The 21,264-nt window shown below is 42.7% G+C and overlaps 1 protein-coding gene across 1 annotated transcript in view; it reads left to right on the top strand.

Annotated features, from left to right (window-relative positions):
- The window catches only part of znf407 (zinc finger protein 407), a 192,614-nt gene that overhangs the window by 11,583 nt on the left and 159,767 nt on the right, over positions 1-21,264 (top strand). Inside the window, exon 4 of the mRNA XM_008432014.3 lies at positions 2,590-2,704. Within this exon, the coding sequence (XP_008430236.2) occupies positions 2,590-2,704 (115 nt within the window). The remainder of the gene's footprint in view (positions 1-2,589; positions 2,705-21,264) is intronic.

Below are 21,264 nucleotides of genomic sequence, written 5' to 3' on the forward strand. Positions count from 1 at the left end.
TTTTCATTAGGTGTCGACGGCAGTATTGTTGTGTGTGATTTCTCGGCGTTTGGGTGTGAAGTCTGCAGCTACAATTGGGGCTGTAATAAGTTTTTTTTTTCCCCTGTCTTTATTAGCTCCTCTGTTTATGCCTATGTAAATATGTGTGGTGTACAGCAGAGATATGCGAAATGAAGAGGCTGGCCATGTGCGCCCCCCCCCCTCTACACACCCTCTTTCTCTTGTCCCTTGTGTTTATGGACCTTGTTAGCACAAGCTTGCCTTTCAATCTTCGTTACTGGCGTAAAATTCGATGTGTCGTACTTCCAGCTCACAGCAAGTGAACCGTGTATGAACGAATTAGTAATCTACACAAAGTGCTTAATCAAATCAGCAGCTGCCCCTGGAATAAATATTGTAGAACGTCTTGGGATATTCGCTGGCAGAGGGTGAGGGTTTGCTCAAAGATGCATGCGTGGATATCATACCCGGCTGCCACTTAGAGTGAAGTGTCGCACTGTGTCACGCCAGCCTAAATTCGGCTCAGCCCGCTAACAAATTCTACATTTGACTTCGTCGTACGCATATGTTTAATTTATGTTTATTTTTTTTGTTTTTTTTTGGGGAGGCTTTATGAAGAGTAGGTATAAAATAAATTATAATAATATTGGATTTAGGTGTTTTATTTTTTCTAAATGTATAAATCTTGATATATGGTGTATTTCCTCAGTTTTCAAATATTTACATTTCACTCCATTGCATACAACGGTAATTAGTGGATTTGCATAACGAACATCCAGAGAACATAACATGTTTTAGCTTATTATAGTGTAAAAAAAGTGTTCTCCATTGACCGGGCTTTATTAAAAAATACAATAATACATAAATCACAAAAAGAATAAAATGATGAACAAAGATTTATACAGAAAGTAAGTGGAAGAAACCATGACTTGTTTTCTGGGGTTTTATTCTTTCAAATATTATTCACTGTGTAATTAACCTAAAATAAATGGCAAATAGGGCTTTTTGTAGCTATACAGATGGCATGGTTCTTATGCATAAGTTTTCATTTTGATGCATATAATAGAATGAGAATAACCTACGGTGTTGGAAGATGCCTGTAGACATGCATCCATCCATTTACAGACTATGTTTAGTTCAGTATTTCACTTAAAAGTTTTACATTTACCCACTATGGACTGCTAGAGGGCGATACTGAGCTGGTTTCTGCATTGTGTGCTCAGGTGAAGAAGAAACCCGGACAGAAAGTGTTCTTCAGCGGAATAGCAACATAGTTCTCGCGTCTTTGTTGTTAGAAAAATCCTCCGAAATATGAAAACAGCAGAGATGTCTCACCGCTAAATTTCCTTGCAACAACTTTTGTTGTTGTTTTACTTACTTCTCCATATAATGTGAGGTTTGTTTTGTTCATCTGCTGTACGCATGGCGCCAGCGTCCGACAGTTTTATTGTCCCTTCCGGTCTTCACACAGTTCTGGGCGTCACCCAGAGCTTTGCTGCAGGAGGGATTAGTTCATTTCAGAAATTGTTGAATTGTTTTTATATGACAATATTATATGCGGTAAGGAGGACTAGGAAGTTTAAATCGGGCTGAAGTTTTTGTCACCCCTCAGCCAGTTCGTCCCGTCACTAATTCATTCAAGCCTCAGAATTTGTTGAGGGATAAAACTGCACTTTACGGCCATGATGGCTTCAGTTTGAGATGAATCAACAAGGTCTATGATTAACAATGTTACATTCCTATTGTGAAACACGGAGGTGGAGCATTTGAGACCTAAGAAACTACAGGGAAGTGGGTCAAAATTAACAACAAAGATGAATACTGAAAAATTATTTTCTCTCAACCTTTGGTTGGTTGCAGCAGGAGAAACCAAAGGTTCTGGAGAGGCCTTCTCTTTCACGATACACTTTTGATCAGAGCCATGTTGGTAGAAAAGCAGAAAAGTTTAAACTCTTCCAGGCTACGCAAACTTACAAGCACAACTGCATATAAACGATAAACATTTCCCTGCAGACTCTCACTGAAGGAGATGTTTTTGGAACGTACTGGACTAATTTCTTGACATCAGACGCCCAAATGCATCCCCTCAAATTCACAGAAGGTGACTTTTTTTTTTTTTTTGTAGTATGCTCCCGTTAAGTTGAGCTGGTGGCTGTTCATGCATCACACAGATAGTGCAGGCATCTGCCCTCACTGCTCTGCGGTTAAATGATGGATGGTGAAGAGAAGCTTTGCCACTCTCTCAAACGCTACCCCGCCCTCCGGACTTATTAATGACAATAATTAGGAGGAAACCTCCCTGTGAAGCCCGCCAGAGTGATTAGTGCTTTAATGATGGAATGGGAGGTAGCGAGTGCACCCAGAATTGATTTACGTATTCGCCCTGACCTTTGGAATCCAATTTACACATCCACAGGCAAAGAAAGAGTCGGTAGGAGATGAAGGAGAGTGACAAGGATAGATAGAGAGTGAAAGAAAAGCTGCTTGGCACTTGAAGTGGGACTCTAGTTTTTATTGGTGCTGAATTAGAGACATATCTTTTGTTCTTTTTTTTCTTCTTCTTATTGTTGCATTTGATTTGCTTTGCAGGATCTAAGCCCTTCATGTGTAAGATCTGCAACTTCGCCACTGCTCAGCTGGGAGACGCCCGGAACCACGTGAAGAGGCATCTCGGGATGCGAGAGTACAAATGTGACATTTGCGGGTGAGTGACGAGAGTCGGTTTTCACTCCTCGGTTAGCTTCCTCCCTTCAGAAGCCCTTCGCTCAGATGATGGCCGTGGTGAATAAACAAGCTTTTACACGCATAAGCAGAACTTGCAGAAATGCCTCAGGAGAAACTGTATCCGCAGCGGCTGCCAAAGTTTAGGCCGTTTTTGTCCATTTGAGATGGAAACAAATCATCAAAAGCCAGGATTTGTCCCACGAGCGCCGCTCTATGAAGTGTGAACTACAAATTGTATTTGTCTCAGGTGAATTTAAAAAGTCAACCCAGCGTGAGAGAGAAATGGAACCAACACCAACAATAGTTAACATTATTTCACAGACAGTTAACAAATTGTGTTTACTTTTTGTTAACAAAATAGTGTTAACAAAAACAGTGTTAACAACACTCTGAATTAAAGTGTTAACTTTAATTCAGAGATGTCCCGATTTGATCACATGTATCGATTTGGATCCTGATCAGACCTTTGTTAAATGAACTGAAACTGAGTCCTTGAAGAAACTCAAGTAATGATAATGTCTGAAAAGTATGTTTTGTACATATTTGTTAAAACCGTCACCATGTCAATGACTGTACCATGGACAATCTGAGAAAAGTTCGAGCTTCTCTACCTCCTCCCAGTGCCATTATTACCGTCTGAAGAAATGCATCCGTCCCGATCCAAAACAACCAATCAGAGCCAGGAGGAGGGTCTTATTGCTGTCAATCACACTTGTGTACGTGTTAATGACTAGTCCTTAAGATAAACATTCAACCCATGGACTAGTCACATCTGGACTGATTAAATTATATTAAATACGCAATTTGAGATCTGTGAAATCAGCTTCTATTGTGAAAACAAGAATACAGGAATTCTGAGGTTTCCTCAAAATATCTCAGGGCAAACTCTTGTGGGCCCACCACCGTGTAGGGAACCATGTAGGGCCCATGTGGGCTGTGACCCTACATTGGCAAACCCATGTGGGGCCACCGTGGAACCCGCGGACAAACCCATATGGGACCCATCTGGTCTGCCCTCCTTTCCCCCATATGGGGTCCACCTAGGCATGCTGGCAGGGGAATCTTGTGAAGCGGCTCGCTTTTGCTTTAAGCTTGTGACATTCGCCGACTGTGTCGTCCTGCTTTTACACGCCACTGATTTAAATGAAGTTTTGAGCTGGGAGTCTTTATCAGCAGACTCCTGTTCTTAGAGAACTCAGAACGGTGCAAAAATAATTCTCATCCTCGTCATTATTTTAATCTGTTTAAAACTGCCAACAACAGAATTGAACTGATTAAGCTACGAAGTGAAACACTTGACATTATTGCTTCATGTCTGAATATCGGCGGTCCAAAAATAACATGAAAATGCGTTAATAATGTGGGATTCTTTATTATAACAGAAAGGGGGGAAAAAACAATTCTCTGCATCAACTTTCCTCTCAGCATAAAGTGAGAGAGATTATATTTAGCCAGCTGTACAAATAATCCTAATTGGAAGTTTATGTAGGTTACCACAAGGCTATAAATACCCAGTAGTTGAGGAGTGCGGCTGTTCCGGCGGTACTCCGTACCCCCTGCATGTTGACCATATGTTGTGCTCAGCTCCCTCCATTCCCGTGATAGACCTCCTCACAGCTTTGCCATGTTCAAATAAACGTGTTAAGCTGTTTAACACGCAGCCTGGGAATAGAGTAAATTGTGGGATTTTCAACCTTTTTTTTTCCTGAAGTTTCTGCAGGTTCTCTGAGACGTACGCCGCTAAAACATACATGTAGGAAGAGAGCCATTAGCTTCTCTCTCTTTGTGATTTTGTGCGTGTGTGTGTGTGTGTGTGTGCACACGCGTATGCGGGTGTGTGTGTGTGTGTGTGTGTGTGTGTGTGTGTGTGTGTGTGTGTGTGTGTGTGTAAACTGGTATCATTCGGTCTGGTTGCAGGCAGATTTTTTTTTATTTCTGTTCCTCCAAAGTCGAGCAGAGCAAATGTGTTTATTTGCTCCCGCTGATGTTCGCAAACATATTACAGCAGGAGCCAACAAGCTTTGCTTTAAACACAGCATCTCCTTTAATGAGAGGAGAGGCTCATGTTTCACAAGCCCCGAACATCCCCCCACCCCCACCCAACACACACACACACACACACCCTAACCACCAGCACACATCTGAAAACCCGCTTCTCCCAAGTGCAGCAAACATGTTGGGCTTTGACCAAGCGTCTCGCTTTACAACGAGCGTGCACGCACGCACACACACACATGCGCGTACGACTGGAGCGGTTCTCCAATATGCTTTTAAATGGGACTACTAAATACAACCCCTGGTTTCACAAATCATGCGGCTGTAGGAGCCGCGTGCTGCCAGTGCCAGCCACCGGTGACAAATCGGCCCTGTGTGTGCTTTCAGGACTGACTGATCACCAGGCCATCCCTCGGCTTGACTAAAGAGCAGCAAACACAAAGAAACTCCCAGCAACAACCTCATTAAGGCTAGAGCCATACATACACATAACCCAGCTTTGCCTTTTTTTTGTTGTTGTTGTTTTTTATTTTTTTTCATCCTCCCAAAACTTTTCACACTTTGATACGTCCCTAATCTGAATGTAAAGCATTTTTACTAACGCCTGGCAATGGATCAGGTGTAATGTGTGATGTTATTAGCCGTTTTGTTTTTTTTTTCTTTTTTTTTGGATCGGAAAAAGTGACCCAGAAAAAGTGAGATCATAGTGCGATTAAGCGAATGAAGGCGTTTTACTTCAGGAAACCGATGTTTTTTGGGGGGATTTTTAGGCGCAATCACACTTCATCACGTCAATTAACTCACCACTTTGTTTTTGGACTCCTATTTTTTTCCTCATGCGGTGTTGGTTTATGGTTTCATTAATCATTGATAAACTACGTGTTTTCCTTTACGTCCATGGCGTTTGTCATTTTGTTTCAGCTCCGATCATTTCCTGTCCTTTTTGCCTGAAGAAAAGGATGGAGAACAAAAACAAAAAAAAAGATTTCTCGTCTTCCATTGATCGCCACGTCTTCCTTGTTAAACTCCCAGACCGGAGGATTACCTCGCCTCTGACTCTTTGAATGAACGGATGCGCGGCGCCTCGGCTGTCCGCATCGCTTTAGCAGCTGCCCGCCGCTGCTTTTCTCTTCCCTGGAACCTGGGGGGAGTTGTTGATAGTTAAAGATCATATTGTTTTGGCATTTAATTAAGAAATGCAAATGCAGGGCCAAGACAGATTAGAACCCCTGACCACGCTGCCAATCAAACGTGATTACGGCAGTCGGCGTCCTGCTCGCCATGCACTTCACGGGCGTTTGGCTGCCGTCTCGTTGTTTCGTTTGCTTCTTTCTGTTGTAGCCTGCAAAAGTATTCACGTCCATTGAACTTTTCCACTTATGGAAATCTAATTTTAATTCAGTTTTTGGGAAGGAAATTGATAAATTTTTAAAACACTGCACAAATAATAATAATAATAATAATAATAATAATAATAATAATAATAATAATAAAAACAAAACTAGAACGTTTTGCCAAGAGGCTCACTGCCACTCTGGAGGAGCTACAAAGTTTCACAGTTGTGGAAAGAAAGAAACACATAGCCCGAAACAAACAGATGGAAAGTTTTGATCTTTTTGTGGAGAAAACGTAGGACTAAATGTTGGGAAGAAGGTTGACGGGTAATGTTGAGCAGAAAGTGTCTGCCTTGATTTTGCACGACAACGATGGCTGTCAAAATGAACTTTTCTAATCTTGAAGGTCCAATTTGTAAATTCATATCTGAGCATGCCAAAAATTTACTCACAAAAGTCAGCATATCGCCCCATGTATCGTCTCTTTAGTTGGCTTTTTTTATGCAGCTAGACAGAACCCTGATCCTGCGGTACCAATTAAAAGTGCACTACAAAAAAACTAAGTCTTACCAAGTATTCTTGATTTAGATTTTTGGTGCAAATATCTTAGTTCAGTCGAAATAAGACAAAACCTAGCAAGATACAGGAGTTTGTTTTGAATCAATAATTCCTTATTACCGATGAAAAAGCTCTAGTTCCAGCGACAGTCATATTTCTTTGATAATTAATTTTTCCCATGTTAGATGTGAAATAATCTGCCAGTTGAGTTAGTACTTCTCTCATCAATATTAGGGAATCATTGACTTAAAACAAGCTGCTGTATCTTGCTGAAAAGTTACTTGTGAGTCAGTTTTGTCTTGATTCAAGTTCACTAAAACATTTGCACAAGAAACTAAACAAAATGTGAAAAAATAACGCAAATCTACTTGTAAGAAATAGTTGCGACAACAGGATCCGGATACATATTACAATTTTTGAAACACCTGAATGTCATAGTTATCACTGTAAAAATACATGTTTACCTAACCAGCCTGCATCTCTACAGCGAGATCTTAAATGTAGAGGTGGTACGCTGACCCATCATGTGTTGTAAGGATAACCACGTACTGTATGATGACGCGAGTGTCTTTAGAAGTGGAGCGAACGAGTGGAAAAGCATTAAGAAGCAGAGGGGCAGGAAAGAACCGTCTTGTACCAAGTCTCTGCAGAGGCTAGCTCAAAACTGGGAGACGCACGGATATCATTGCAATGTTAAACCTATCCAGGAGAAAGTCTGAGGCTTTTCGTACTCCCGGGAAGAGCTACGACTATCAACACTTATTCATGTGCTAAAATGGCCCAGTCAAAGTCTCCAGCTTAACTCTAGCTGAGAATCTGAGGTAAAATGTGAATACTGCTGCTTACAAATACTGTGTCTAACCAGACTGAGCTTACATTGTAAGCTGTTGGAGAGAAACCCCATGAGACTTGCACCTGCGTTAACTCTGGGAAAGTGAAGGGGTGTGAATACTTTCCCGAGGCCCTGAATGCGCCCGCTGTCCTACATATCTATCTGCTTACTTTTGTTTTTCTTTCTGAAAAGCCTTATTTGTCTTAATTTGCCTATAAAGAATTCTTTAGATCTAAAAAACCAGCAGAAAAACACAAATTGGCTGTTAGCATGCAAGATCAGATTCTTCAAATTTAATTGGTTAAGAGAAAAAGAAAAAGGATGGCAGAATCTTGCGTTTCCTCCTGGTGGTTTTTTTTTTGTCCACAGTGGGGCTTGGCTACTTAATGAGCCTCCTCTTCGTCTCCTCCATCATCTGGCAGAAAGGCCGTGGATTCAGCACTTCCAGCTCCCGCTCCCTTGTCCTCCCTAAAGATGCAGCGGACGTCCAGTGCTGTTGTAAGTGTTAAATTATGGATAAACAGTCTAAATGCTTTGAAGCATTGGTTTAATATCTGGGCTCGGGCCCCGGTAGCGGGAGCAGCATCCGCCGCGGACGCCGATTGTCCTCATGTGGATCGGCGTTTTATGATTATGGGTCACGAATCCCCCCTGCCCCCCATCCCCCTCTCTACTCCCCCCTTCCCCTGAGTGTCACTTGAGAAATTTGAACAACTGTTTAAAACCAACATCTTTCTGCCAACACACAAAAAGAAAAAAGTTTCCCCCAAGCCACAAAAAAAAGTTTTGTTCCTCTCCCTCTCCTTAACTTGGTGTTGCAGTGTGTGTGTGTATAGATATACATATGTAGTGGTGATTTCATGTGTGTGTGATTTGACTGTTAACGGGCCGGGGCCGGCTCGTGTCAGGGGTTTTTATGTCGTGCGAGATTGTCTGGTTTGTTCCCAGAATAGCCCATCAGTTCCGCCCTGCGTGGCTCATCCGCTTGTAATGTGCCTTAATGCTCGGGCCCGTATGAGGAGCGTGAGGGCCCCGGCGGTGACAGCGGAGGAGCATCTTAGCTCGCTGCTTATCCAGAGAAAGCCGTCACTTAACTCAACCCCTCTATTGTCTGTCCACACACACACCCCTCTCCGTCTCCGCCCCACCACCTCCCCCCCACCCAACGTGATTCTCTATAATCCTCAAACAGATTCTGGTTAGAAGTCCCTGAGAACTATTTTTATGTTTTTTTTTTCCTTCTTCCTTCCTTCTTTCCTCCTATTAAAACATTAATGGCTGTTGCAGATGAAGAGAGGGATCCCTATGAGGATGATTATAATGTCACTCCGCTGATCTCCTGCCGCCCCGAAATAATTGTACATCATCGCTTCATAACGTGTCAGAGGGACACGTTGGTGGCGTGCAATTAAAACCGCAGAATATAATACAGCAAATTACGGGCTGTCAGGCCTACGAACAACACACTCGGTATTTGAGTTACACTTAATCATCACGTACATTAGTGATTTTGCTAAGATCCCTTCAGCTCCCCCTCACCACCGCCACCGCTCCTCCCTCCGCTCATACAGCAGGACTGTGAAAGGAGCTGCTGCTTGCAGGCTGCTGAGGGATGGTGGAGTGATACCCCGGCTATACGCGTTTATGTTGCTGGTAGAGCTTTTTAAAGAGTCGCCCAAAGTTGGTTCCCGTGGTCTATAATGCCTTCCACACGCTTATAAACAGTCCAGCTACGAAAACTTCTGGAAAGGTGTGGAGGTTGATTAGGATGTTGTTTTATTTTTTAGGCCTGGATAACTATGTGAGTTTCAAGGTTGTTATAATTAACTAATACTAAACAAAATACCAAAAACTGAAATTGAGGAAACATTTTCATGAAGTGAAAAAAAAACTAAAATGGTAACTAATGGGCAAGAACAATAACTAACTGGAACCATATTGTGTGTTTTATGAGACTAGAAAATACTGAAATTATTAAAATTTCATTTGTTTTTGTGTTTGCGGATCTATTTATTAGCCCTTTGAACTGACGTGAAGTTGATTTATTTATTTAGTTTTCCTTAGATTCCAGATAGTTTAGATTCCAAATAAAGTGTTATTATTGTTAAATAAAAAAGTTAACACAGATCTAAACTGTGCATTAAATAATTTATGCTCAGTGTAAATCCAGGGTAACTCAGACTGGAGTAATCCGGTTTTACATTTTGATATATATATATATATATATATATATCTGTTCAGTAAATACTAAATCATCATACTATATAATACAAAAACAAGGAATCTAAGTTGATCTAGATACCAAACATGTAGTGAAATACTTCTTTACCGTGCTGCAGCTTTTGAACCTACCTTGCTGTGTGTTGTATGCAGATAATTAAACAAACCTTTTTACTTTTTACCCATTACACAACTGTCTGTAAAAGAAATAGAGTCTGGAGAAGTGTGAAAATTTAGTCAGCATCCTGTGGTAAAGATGCATGCAAGTTCTTAAAATAAATAAATCATCTTACGCCAAGTTTAAAAGAACATCAGGCTTTGACTGGAGAACATTTATTCACTGGAGGAAACGTATGCCTTTAAGAAAATGCTTAAAAAGAGAGAAAGTGAGAAGGAGAAAAATCAAAACCACACTTATTGGCGCCCCTAACTAATTCTTCAAGGTAAAAGTAGCTGAAGGATCTTTAGTCGTTTACGCTTTACTTTTTCTTTTGATCATAATTATTTGACTTTACATTAGTGATCAAAACAATGGGGGGGTTTTAAACCAAATTTACCAATGTGGGGTCAAAAAAAACAAGGCAATATTTTATAATTTAATATAGTAAGCGAGCCAAAATTGCACTTGTTTGAAGACGAAAACTGTGATCCTGTCTCAAGATGACTGAAGCTCAAAGTGCAACACCTTAATTTTTAACTCCTTGTCAAAGTAAAACTGTGACGGTAAAAAGGAAATCGGTCTAATGAACCTATTGGTCACGTTTTCTGTGCTAGTGCTTCTTTAGTGTTTCTTTAGTTGCATATTGTGCAAAAACTTCCTTTCCCCTCCCCCACCTGCTGCTACGAGCAGCCAGTCAGCTGAGCAAAGTGGCAAAAACACAAATTCTGAACTTTTCCCTCAGTCTCTGCTTTGAGACTTTTGCCATGTAGCAAAGAAGCATGGCTCAGCTAACAGAAGAGAACCAGCAAGCAGTTTTTTAAAGCTATTATTGTTTTTGAAACATACGCTTGAAGCAAGCTGTCTAAAATTAGCATGTGCATGAGTCTAATAAACAGCTGCTTTCAGAAGAACCGATGCCGTATTCTGTGTAAGAACAACTTTTGCCGCTAGAACAATTGCAAAATTGAGATGGCGTCTACTTTCCATGCTCGTTTAGCTCTGCTAGTGATAATTGTGGAGGGTGCCGGAGCACGCAGCAACTCGCAATCTGTCAAAAGTTTAAATGGGGGGGTAGATGAAATAAAATAAAAAAATACGCAAACGCAACTTTTACAAGAATTTCCCATCCATTTGCTTGATCTATCTCCCGCAATTTCTCTTCCTCAGACGCAGCACCTGGCACTTCCTGTCAGGAAGACAAATTAACGCTCGCAGCCTCCGAGACTTTAAGAGTCTCTGCGCTGGAGACGCGGTCCTTGTCAGTCAGCGCCGACCACCCTTCTCCAAAATAAACACATTTTGCTCTAATGCGTTTAACTAAATCTAGTGCGCCATTATGGGAAATGAAAGAAGTAACGCCAAAAGGTCATTTGGAAAATAATGCAGAGAGGCCGATCTGGAAAGGTTAAGTATGTGACGGAGCGGCTCTGATGATAACGAGGGCTGCGTGTACGGCCCGGAGAGCTGTGCGTTCTGGTTTGACTCGGCGCCGCGATCGCTCTTTATGACCGAGACAGCTTTACAGCCCGTCCCCCCCCCTCCTCCACAACCACAACCACCACCACCATAACACGATAAAGCGCGGCATAATGGATTGGATGTGTTTAGTAGCCTTGGGCTGATGTTTGTAAAATTAATGCTTTTTGCAATAGAAACACACTCTAACCCGGGCACACTTGCTCACACGGAGAAAGGCAAAAGAGAAGGGAAAGAAATTCAGACAGCGCTGATGCATCAGTGTATTTCCACGGGCCCCGTGTTCACTTTTTATTTATTTATTTATTTTTTTACCTTGAAGCAAAATTCCGAGACTTTTTTATATATTCATAAGCTGTGCGCCCGTACAGGTAACTCTCAGCAGAAGAGACGGAAAATACATGGCTTCATTAGTTAAGTTTGTGTTGTAAAAGCTCAACAGCGAACCAGAAGAGGCAATGAGCGTTATTAAATTTGTGTTTCAAATTACGCCGCACGAGTACTTGAGGGAGACGGTCTGTTTGTGCCGTCCGTCTCTGGCTGGGCAAAAGACTCTTTTGAAGAATCGGAATAGGACCCCACTCAGCATCTCTGAGCTCGGGAGACAAAGAGAGAACTCTCCGTCAGCATTTCAGTCCCATTAGGTTTTAATAACAGTCTCATATTCTGTCGCGGGCCTGCAACGGGGGCCTGGGGGTTTCATAATCAAACCATTTTTCCTTTAATCAAAGACAAAGCAAAACAAACTCTCAGTCCAGACGCTAAGCGGCCAAATCAGTAGTAAAAGTAAGGAGGCGTCGCTGCGCGTTAGCTCGTAATGATGTGTTTTACAGCTCTTGAGGACTGTTGAAGTTAAGAGGCCATTGTGTGAGCTGTGCATGACCAAAGTAATCATTTTACTTAAAGTAAACTTCTTTTGTTCCCCACATTCCTGATCCTTTTTAGCAAACGCGAGTGAACTTACTCTATATCCTCTACCGATGAAGGGAAGAAGAAAGGCACACTTTCTTAAACCAGGTTAGTTATGAATAAGTTTTTACTCTTATTGGCCGTTCCTATTTCGCCTTAAAATTGCAAACTATAATGTGTTCTTATAGGATTTCATGTGATAGACAGCCATTTTGAAAGTTTCCAGCTTCCTACCGACAGAATGACAGTGTTATCCCAAGTTTTCAATTATGCATGCATGTTTTACAAGAGGCATAATGCGGAGATACACGTTTGAAAGCAGTGAGAGTGTTTTGTTGTAAATAGAAATAGAAATTTCGATTAACCCAACATCAAAATTTGTCAATTTTGTCTTAATTGACTCTAATTTCTGATTGGCAGGTCTGGTATCAAAATGTCAGGTCAAGCCTCCCACCCAACCTTTTTCATTAATGCGTCAAAGCTACAGTCCATTGTCGGTCGTAACAAGCAGCATAAACAGTAATAAAATAAACAAAAATGAAAAAGTGCAAGATTGTAGTCTGTAGGTCAGACACCAAAATGTATAAAATAAATAAAATTGCTCATCAGTGCATCAATTATAACAATCATATGCTTTTACTACTTGGATCTTCTTTACTCTTCATTCTTGTTGATGATCTTTCCAACGGGGTCTTGACCTCAACTTTGGGGACTACTGTGGAAGAGAAACTCAAACAATGTTTTTACAAACAAAACATTCATTCAGATTCAGCCCCTTTCAGACTGATGCCTAAAATAAAATGCAGTGCACACAGCTGCCTTCAGAAGTTGTCTTATTTGTAGATAGAGTTTGAGTTTGTACCGCGACAAGATGTATGAAAGTAAAAGGTAAAAGAATGCTTTACAAATGCACAAAGAAAATAAAGAGAGATAGAGAGAGAGAGTGAGGGGAAGTTAATGAGTGATTAACAGCAGCAATTAAAAGATGAAGTGAGAGGCAGATGAAAAAAAGGCCTGTAATTAAAATATCAGTCCGCTCATTGTCAGAAGTGCGTGTGTCATCCATTGTGCTCTTATTAAAAAAGCCGGGCGGAGATGGGGGGGAAGGAACGTGCGGCGCTTAATTCCAGCAGCACCAAAGTGTCTGGTAATCTGCCCGTGGATGGGGCTCCCGCGACGGGCCGTAACTCACATTTAAGTGTTGGGGCCGTGTCACGGCGGGTTCACAGTCGTGCATTTCCGTGTTGACACCCATCGGGGCAAGGGGATATTTGGCAGTCAGGAGTAATTTAACTTAATTAATGGGATGCATATTTGATGGAGGAATAAAATATCCCGGCTCAGCAAAGTGGAAAAGGCGAAAGATTTAGTGGGAGTTAAAGGTGGAGGGGAGAGTAATTTGTGCCTTCGGTTACCGGCTGCTTGAGAGACGAAGAGGGGAGAGAGCAAACGGAGACGTTGGGGGGGGGAGGTGGATGGGAGGAGGAAGGGGAGATGGATGGTTGACACAAAGCTGGGCTGATGTGTAGACGGGAATGGGCCCCCATTGAGAGGACCATCAGAGTGACGGCGCTTGATTTAATTGATATCCGGACTGAGCTCTTCCTCAACGCAAACAGACACATTACGCCGGTTTGCAAACTTCTAACCGAGCAGCCGACTGCCAAGGGCCTTTTTAATATTCATGAGAGGGCTTTTAAAAGTGTTCGCCGATGGTGTCCTCTCTCTGCTGCCACCACCGCCTGCTTTCCAACTTGTCTTTGCTACCAACACACACACAAACACATGCATTTCCTTCCACTCACACACCAGACACGCAACACGCCGGTTTCTCTCAGACAAACCCGTGGCCTGACGAAAAGCTGTCACGCCGTTCTTAATCTCCCCTGGCACTTTTTAATTGACTTCCTGTAGGTATAGATTATACTCATGCCGAGTCTACCGCCGAGATGTTTGATACCATCCCAGAAACTGGCATCCGGGTTGCTTGTAGCTCACCGAGGGTGACGCCGCTATCTCCGTCTCTGTCTCGGCCCCTCTTTCTCCTCCTCCCTCTCTCTCATTGTGATTGCCAGACTTATTTGGGCGACAGGGGAGAGGTAAAACACTATCACTCATTGCCATCATCATAATTGAGCTGATGTACCTGCTGGGAGTGCTGGGGAAATTCTGGCTTGGGCGTAGGGAATGCTGCTCGCGTCTGACCGAGGCTGTTAGTAGCACGAGGGGCCCCAGCACATGGGGCAAGTTCTGGCCTTCTGCTCGGAGCTGGACGGCAGCCAGCTCGCGCCATCCGATCAACATGATGGATTTGTTGTAGTTGCTTTGATCACGTGCTGCATTTATTTGTATGATTGTGTCTCGTCTGCCCCTTGAGATGCTCCACGTCTTGTTACGTTGTAGCCGCAAATGTCGCTGGGTTTTATTGTGATTTCATGTCGTAGACCAACACTAAGTAGTGCATAATTGAGAAGTTGGGAGTAACGTGACGCGTGTTTTTTTGTAAATAAAACTCTAAAAGGTTCGGTATCCATTTGTATTCAGCTACCGGAGTTTATACTCCAACACTTTACAACACAATCATTACAAAATGCTTAGTGTGAAGTACCAAACAAAACTAGTTAATAAGTAAGAAAAACTGCATTAGAAACTGAAGACAAGAAGCTAATCAGAATGGAGCACAGATCAGTCCAATAGAAAAAAAAAACAGTTTCATTTGTAGAACCACCTTACCATTCAGGCTTTAGGTGTAAGTATCTACCAGTTTTATGCATCTACAAACTGAAAGTTTTAACATTTTTCTATGAAAAAGGCCCAAGCTCATTCGGATCAGACAGAGAGCATTTTTGAACATCTATGTTCAAGTCTCACTGCTGATTCTCAATTGGATTTAACTGTGGACTTTGACTGGGCTATTCTTCTTTGCTCTAAACAAATCCATTGTTGCTCTGTCATTGAGGGTTTTTCTTAAGGCAGCTGACTGTGTTATATTTTAATTAATGTTGTCAGAACATAATATACTGAACACAAATGGACCTTACACTTTTACGATTTTATTTCTGTCAAACAAACTGAGCTCCATAGATAATTTTCTTTCCACATAGAAATTTTTACACGACTCTGAGAATTTGTCACATAAATCCCAGTAAAATCCACTGAAATGTGTGGCTTTAATATGACAAATTATCAGGTGAAGAAAGACATTAAATCTTTTAACTCAACAGATCTGTTAAAGCATCTCAAATAAATATCTGTGGCGTATGATTATGATTATTAAGTCAAATTTGATTTTTTTTTTCTTTCTTTTTTGAAGAACACAAGAATCATTTTATGGATGAACCTGATCTCTCTTTTATCTTTTTTTTTCAAAATGGCCAAACTTTCTAGCAGGTCTTATGAACGCCGTTTTGAAGTTTCAACATTCTTTTTTTTTTTCTTTGGCTCTACTGCAATTGTGACATTTTGAAGTTATGAAATATGAGCACAAACTGTCATCTGTCAAAGGCTCCAATCCAAAAAGCACTATGCTTTGGATTCAGGCAGCTCAAAGCAATCGACGCGCCAAACTCCACTCTCACTTTATGTATCACATGTTGCCTGGCCCACACATAGCAGGCACAGTAGCGCACAGGTCTCCCTCCTACGCACCGTCGACTATTTACACGTTTGTCGGATGAACGCTAACTTGGTTTCAGAGTTGGGATAAAGGCCAGCTGATGCTACAATGGCATTTAAACCATGCTTTTATCTCTGTTTGAATTTGTGATTCCAATTGTTGGTGAAAATATGCCATCAGATAGACAAAAGCACTGTAATCAGATGCTTGTTTCCTTGGGTCATTTTCCACCACAGATCAACTGCACACATCGGTGCTTAATCTCTCCGCAGTAGTTTAAAAAAAAATTGTATTTATAGTTGTTTGAGTGACCTCGATTCCTAATTTTGGCCCTCATTCAGCGTTGGCCATTATTCGGTGGCTTAATATCACTGGATCCTCATGATTCTCCCATTTATGAAGCGATATTGACCATCGTCTTATGCGAAACAGATAATAAGCCGTGATGAATGGCTGACATTAGTGATGAAATTACATCAACCTTAACAGGCTATTGTATTAACACACCTTGCCGATTCTGCTCCTCCCCACCGCCCGTTTAATTGATTAATTGCTGACGGGGATGGATGAGGGGCCGGTTGGTCCTGGATCGGTGGGGCTGATTGCTAGTCAACCGTAAACAAGGAGCGGCCACAGCGGGCCCTCAAGGGCAATATTCATGCTCCCCAACCTTATGGTGATTCCTTATCCAGCCGTGACAAGAGGAAAAATATTTGACCATAAAAAGGCTGGTATAAACCGGGCTGACATATATAAAGCCCCTCTCTGTTTTTCTTACCCTCCCTCCCTCCTGGCCTGTGCCGCGTCTCCTTTAGTGCTCAGCGCACCCGTCGGACTCCGAAATCACCCGACCTCGTCTGCGCGCGTGAGCCAGAGTCCCTCAGGTAACCCCTGAACATCCCCAGCTTTAAATATGGGCAAATAATGGCAGCGTGAGTGATGCCGCCCACGTCCTTGACTGGGATCCTTGGTGTGCCGTAGCCACTCCTCAATGTCTCTGAGCCTTGCGGGACGCATAAAACACCCTGATAGCAAAAAATCCCGAAGCCTGACTGCGGCGTCTGTTGGAAGGATGCGAGCCCACCCTGAGCAAGCAAAGGGGGTGGGCTCGCACAATCTTTGCTCTGCTTTAAGTTTGATGATGGGGACACTCTGTCCTCTTTAATGTGTTTACGTTTCAGAAGTGGCGCGACAAAGTCATTAAAGCGCAACGCCACACATTGCATGTTCTTTCTGTCTTTCCGGCCTGGTTTGTGGCCCCGGTAAATAATGCCGTGTTTAGATCCGACAGAGGCTAGGGGTCGGAGTCGCTGCTGGCATTTAAAGGCACACGACTATTCTGAACCGTCCAATAGAGGCAGAGGGGGGGTTCAATTTCACTGTGCAATCAAGATGGAAAAGGGGGTAAGTTTCTTCTCGGGCCTCCCCGACTGTCAAGACAGGAGAACACGCGATCGTAACAAGCCTGAGACCCTTCTGTCATCCGCGGCGCCTCGGCTCTGTCCAACGCAGCCCCACGTTAACCTCTGTTCGGATGAGGCCCTCCAGGCGGAGGCGTATAGGTCTGAACCCCCGCAGCCAACCGTGAAAACGCTGACACATCGATTACCCCACACGAAGAAAAAAAAAGAAGAAGAAGAAGAAGAAAAAAAAAAGAGCTTGATGAGTTGGAACGCACTGCTCGAACATGAAGAAGATGCATTTATTCACTTATTCTGTTTATTCAGCAAAACAAACACGAGGTCAGAATTATGCTGCAACACCGACAGCCTGTTGTCTGTTAGAGTTAAATTTCAAATTAACCGGTTCACTCTGCCCACTTTTATGGTCATTTCAAAGCGTGCACGCTGTCCTCTCCCCCATTCCAATGAGATAGCCGTCCGTGTTTCCTCCAAGTCTACTCTGGAGCTCAAAGAAACACTCACTTGTGGGTTGCACTCTCTCTGCTGAACATTAGATGGCGCCATTCAACTTGGTTGAAAGCCCAAGCACAGGGCTCATTTGCAAAATGTGACTGCCTGCTGTGTGGTGCATGTAGATGTCTAGCACAGATGAAATATAGTTAAGATTCAGTTTGTTCTGTTGAGAGTTGAGTTTGGATTGTCAACTTTATTTATATGTGAAGGTTAAAGTTAAATAAGATCACGCTAGAGCTGGGTTTTGGTGTAAATGTGCAACACCAGACCTGTTTGACAATAACGAACCTATTGATTATTATTTATAATACTTGTGTTTTGCTTTGATCTGATCAAAGAAATTCTTACCTTTGGTCACAGCTTCTTAGTAGGATATTTTCTTTGACATGGCGGACTGCTGCTAAATGTTAGATCAGAGTAAAATGAGCCAAGTTGGAGGTTGGGCTAGTCGGTGGCAGGTCAGACGGCGTGATGTGGAGAGTGGGGGACGAAGAGGGAGTGGTGGTGGTGTTCCTGCCGGTGCTGCTTTAACTAGGACAAGCCTCTCTATAGCAGCGGAGCTCAGGGGCCGATCAGCAGGTCTCAGGAGAGGCTCCCTACACCGCCGTCTCACCAGGGCCTGTCACGGGGGAGCTGACGCTGGGGCTGGCTGGCTGGATATGGGGCTGCTGCGATGATGATGATGATGGTGCTGGTAGTGGGCGAGTGGGTGGGTGCGGGGTGACATGCCGAGAGGGCAATTACAGCAAGGACAAAGACTACACAGTGATAAGTCCCCACAGCAGCCCTAATGAAGAGAGCAGGTTAGCCTGTTAAAAGGAGCGGGAAAAGGGGGAGGGAGGTGGTGGGAGCGTGGCCTCGGCGCGCGCGCGTCTTTGTTTGCTACTGAATATGTTTTGCGCGCGTTTAACCTACCCAAGGAGGATACGCTTGCAGAGGTCAGGTTGCTTACCGTCCCTCGCTAACCTCACTAACTGACGCCTCTTCCCGCGACGCCGTTTTTTTTCTCTCTCTCTTTTTTTTTTTTTTTCTTATCTCCTCGTGGAGCAAATGCAAACAACAACACGAGACTGGAAACCAGTCCAATCTGTAGGGAATTCTGTTCCTGTGGCTCTGCGAGGAGCTATGAGGGGAAGTCCCGGTGCAAGCTATTAATGAAACAAAACGTTTAAAATAAGCACGCCTTTGCTGGATAATTGTTTCGCCTTAGTGGATCTGAAAATGTGTTTTTATTATAAAGTCTAATTATTTATTTTTTTATGGTAACACTAAAACTTAAGAAATTCAGTGCGTCATTTCCTGATTTTTTTTTTTTCATAAGAGGAAATAAATGAGTGATTTGATTTAAAAAAAAAAACAACACACAAAAGGTGAGCAGAAAAAGGTGGGAATGCTGGTTGCTTTACATTTTTCAGGTCCCCAATACCTCACCACTTTTTATCAGCTTTTCTTGTTTTTTTTACTTTCTCCTTTTTTTTTGTACTTTATTTTTGTTTTTTTTTGGGGCGGGGGGACTTGCGGAGAGGAAAGATGGTGTGTACCTGATACTGCTGTGTTGGCACACCAGTCTGGGATCTGATAAGGGAGCCCCGTGGAGCGGCACTTATTCAAATCAGTGCATGTTCACAGTGAATGGGGAGCAGGTAGAGGCAATAAGATACAAGGCGATAACCTTTCTGGAGAGGCAGAGGGAACGGTTTTACACCCTGTTTCACAGCTGCTTAGGATGAGGGATTTTCAGCTCAGTCTAATTGATTACTTTATGTAGAGTTTAATGCTAAAAAACAACAAAAGGCTTCTTCTTTTTTTGTTAAAGTTTAAACAGTTTTCTAATATGTTAGGCTGTTTTACCCTCCCGATCTTTAGCTGCTTTGTGCATTAATCAGCTCTCAACCTCTGCATTTTCTGCTTAGAAGTTGTAGCGCCAGTGTGTGTGCGCGCGTGTGTGTGTGTGTAAATATGTAACTCCCTGTTTCTATTAAACACACATTTAAATTTCACACCACCCATTTATAATTTTTTTTTAGCATCCCCCACTTCCCTCCAAACGCAGTCTCTGATAATAAGCAGAAGCGTACGCAGCACCGGGGTGGGCCTGTAGAAGTAAAAAAATAAATAAAAAATAAATATCAGTTTATGACACAAACACTGACACGCACACACACATTACATGAAATCAATTAAGTTTAATAACTCTGATCCGCAGTGATCAGTTTTAGAGTGGCTGTGCAGAAGTCTGAGGCGAAGCTTTAAGCTTAATTGCGGCGCTCGGTGGTGGTGTGCCAGTCGTTCTCGAGGGGTGATGGGGTGCAGGAAGGGGGTGGGCGGAGAAACATATGTTGCTTGAGCCTAACACACGACTCAGCAGTGATGGTTAGATGTTTGGCTGGGATGCAAGCTTCGAAGGCCTCGGCCATAATGCGTTTGGCTTAGAAGTGCGGACCTGGTCTATAAAACCGCACCGCTTGGGGGGTAAAAAAAAAACAAAAAAAACACACTGCTGCAATAGTGTTTCTGATCACGCAACTAATGAAAATTAAAAAAAAAAAAAAGAAAAAGTTTTAGATTAATCACTTTAATAAATTATCTACCTTTAACAAATTTGTTGTAAATTTTCAACTTTGTTTCTTTTTGCTACAAGCAAAACACCGGAAAGTAAATTTTTTTTTGGGTGGGGGGAGGGTTATGTTGTGAAAATCTATTTTCAAATCTATATTTTATGCATTTAAAAAAAAAAAAAAAGATATACCTCAACACACACTCTGAGAGGCTGGCTGTATTAATGGGTTTTAGATTTAGCAGAATACTGACATGAAGTACAATAAGACTAATAATGTATATGGAGGGCTATTGGGCAGCTCATTACTGTCAGGGGTCTAATGTGCAACCTCTGTATTTCTTCTAAGTAGCCCACCAAGAGAACAAGATAATGAAACACCCAACCCCCCCTGCACCCGCTCCCCCGTTTGCAACCAAACATCACTAATCTAATATATTAGTCGCCCGTGCTCCTTTATGCGTGAGCAATTATTCTAAAAAAAAAAAAAAAAAGTTTCCATGCCGCACCGAGGCGACGAGGCAGAAGGACCGCGGACACGTTTGACGGCTGCGTGGCGACGCTGATAGGCCAAACGGCGGTGGGAAGCTGCCACTTTTAATCACGCGGGAGGGCGACAGCTTTCATAAGAGCACGCGGCGACTCTGACTGCTCTAATAAGGAGAGGTGACAGAGAAAAAAACTTTGTGCGTTAGTGGCAAAACAGAGACATGGGGTAAGGAGGGTAGGCGTGGAGATGGAGTTGGGGGGGGGGTCATTTTTTAAATTTATTTATTTTTTCTAGTTCAGGTTGAACATAACAGTCGAATTTCACCATCTGAGACTGGATTTGTGGTGAAAGAATGTCAGCATTAATAAAGGGCTTCGGGGACAAGGTCACGCGGGTGCCTGTGCGGCAGAACACCTCGAGTCTGTTTGTTTCTTCAGAGACGGGCAGAACATGCTAAGACGTCTCCGTGTGCATAAG

Source organism: Poecilia reticulata, chromosome 16 (genome assembly GCF_904066995.2).
Source record: "Poecilia reticulata chromosome 16, P_reticulata-male-v2, whole genome shotgun sequence".
In the NCBI taxonomy this organism is placed as follows: domain Eukaryota; kingdom Metazoa; phylum Chordata; class Actinopteri; order Cyprinodontiformes; family Poeciliidae; genus Poecilia; species Poecilia reticulata.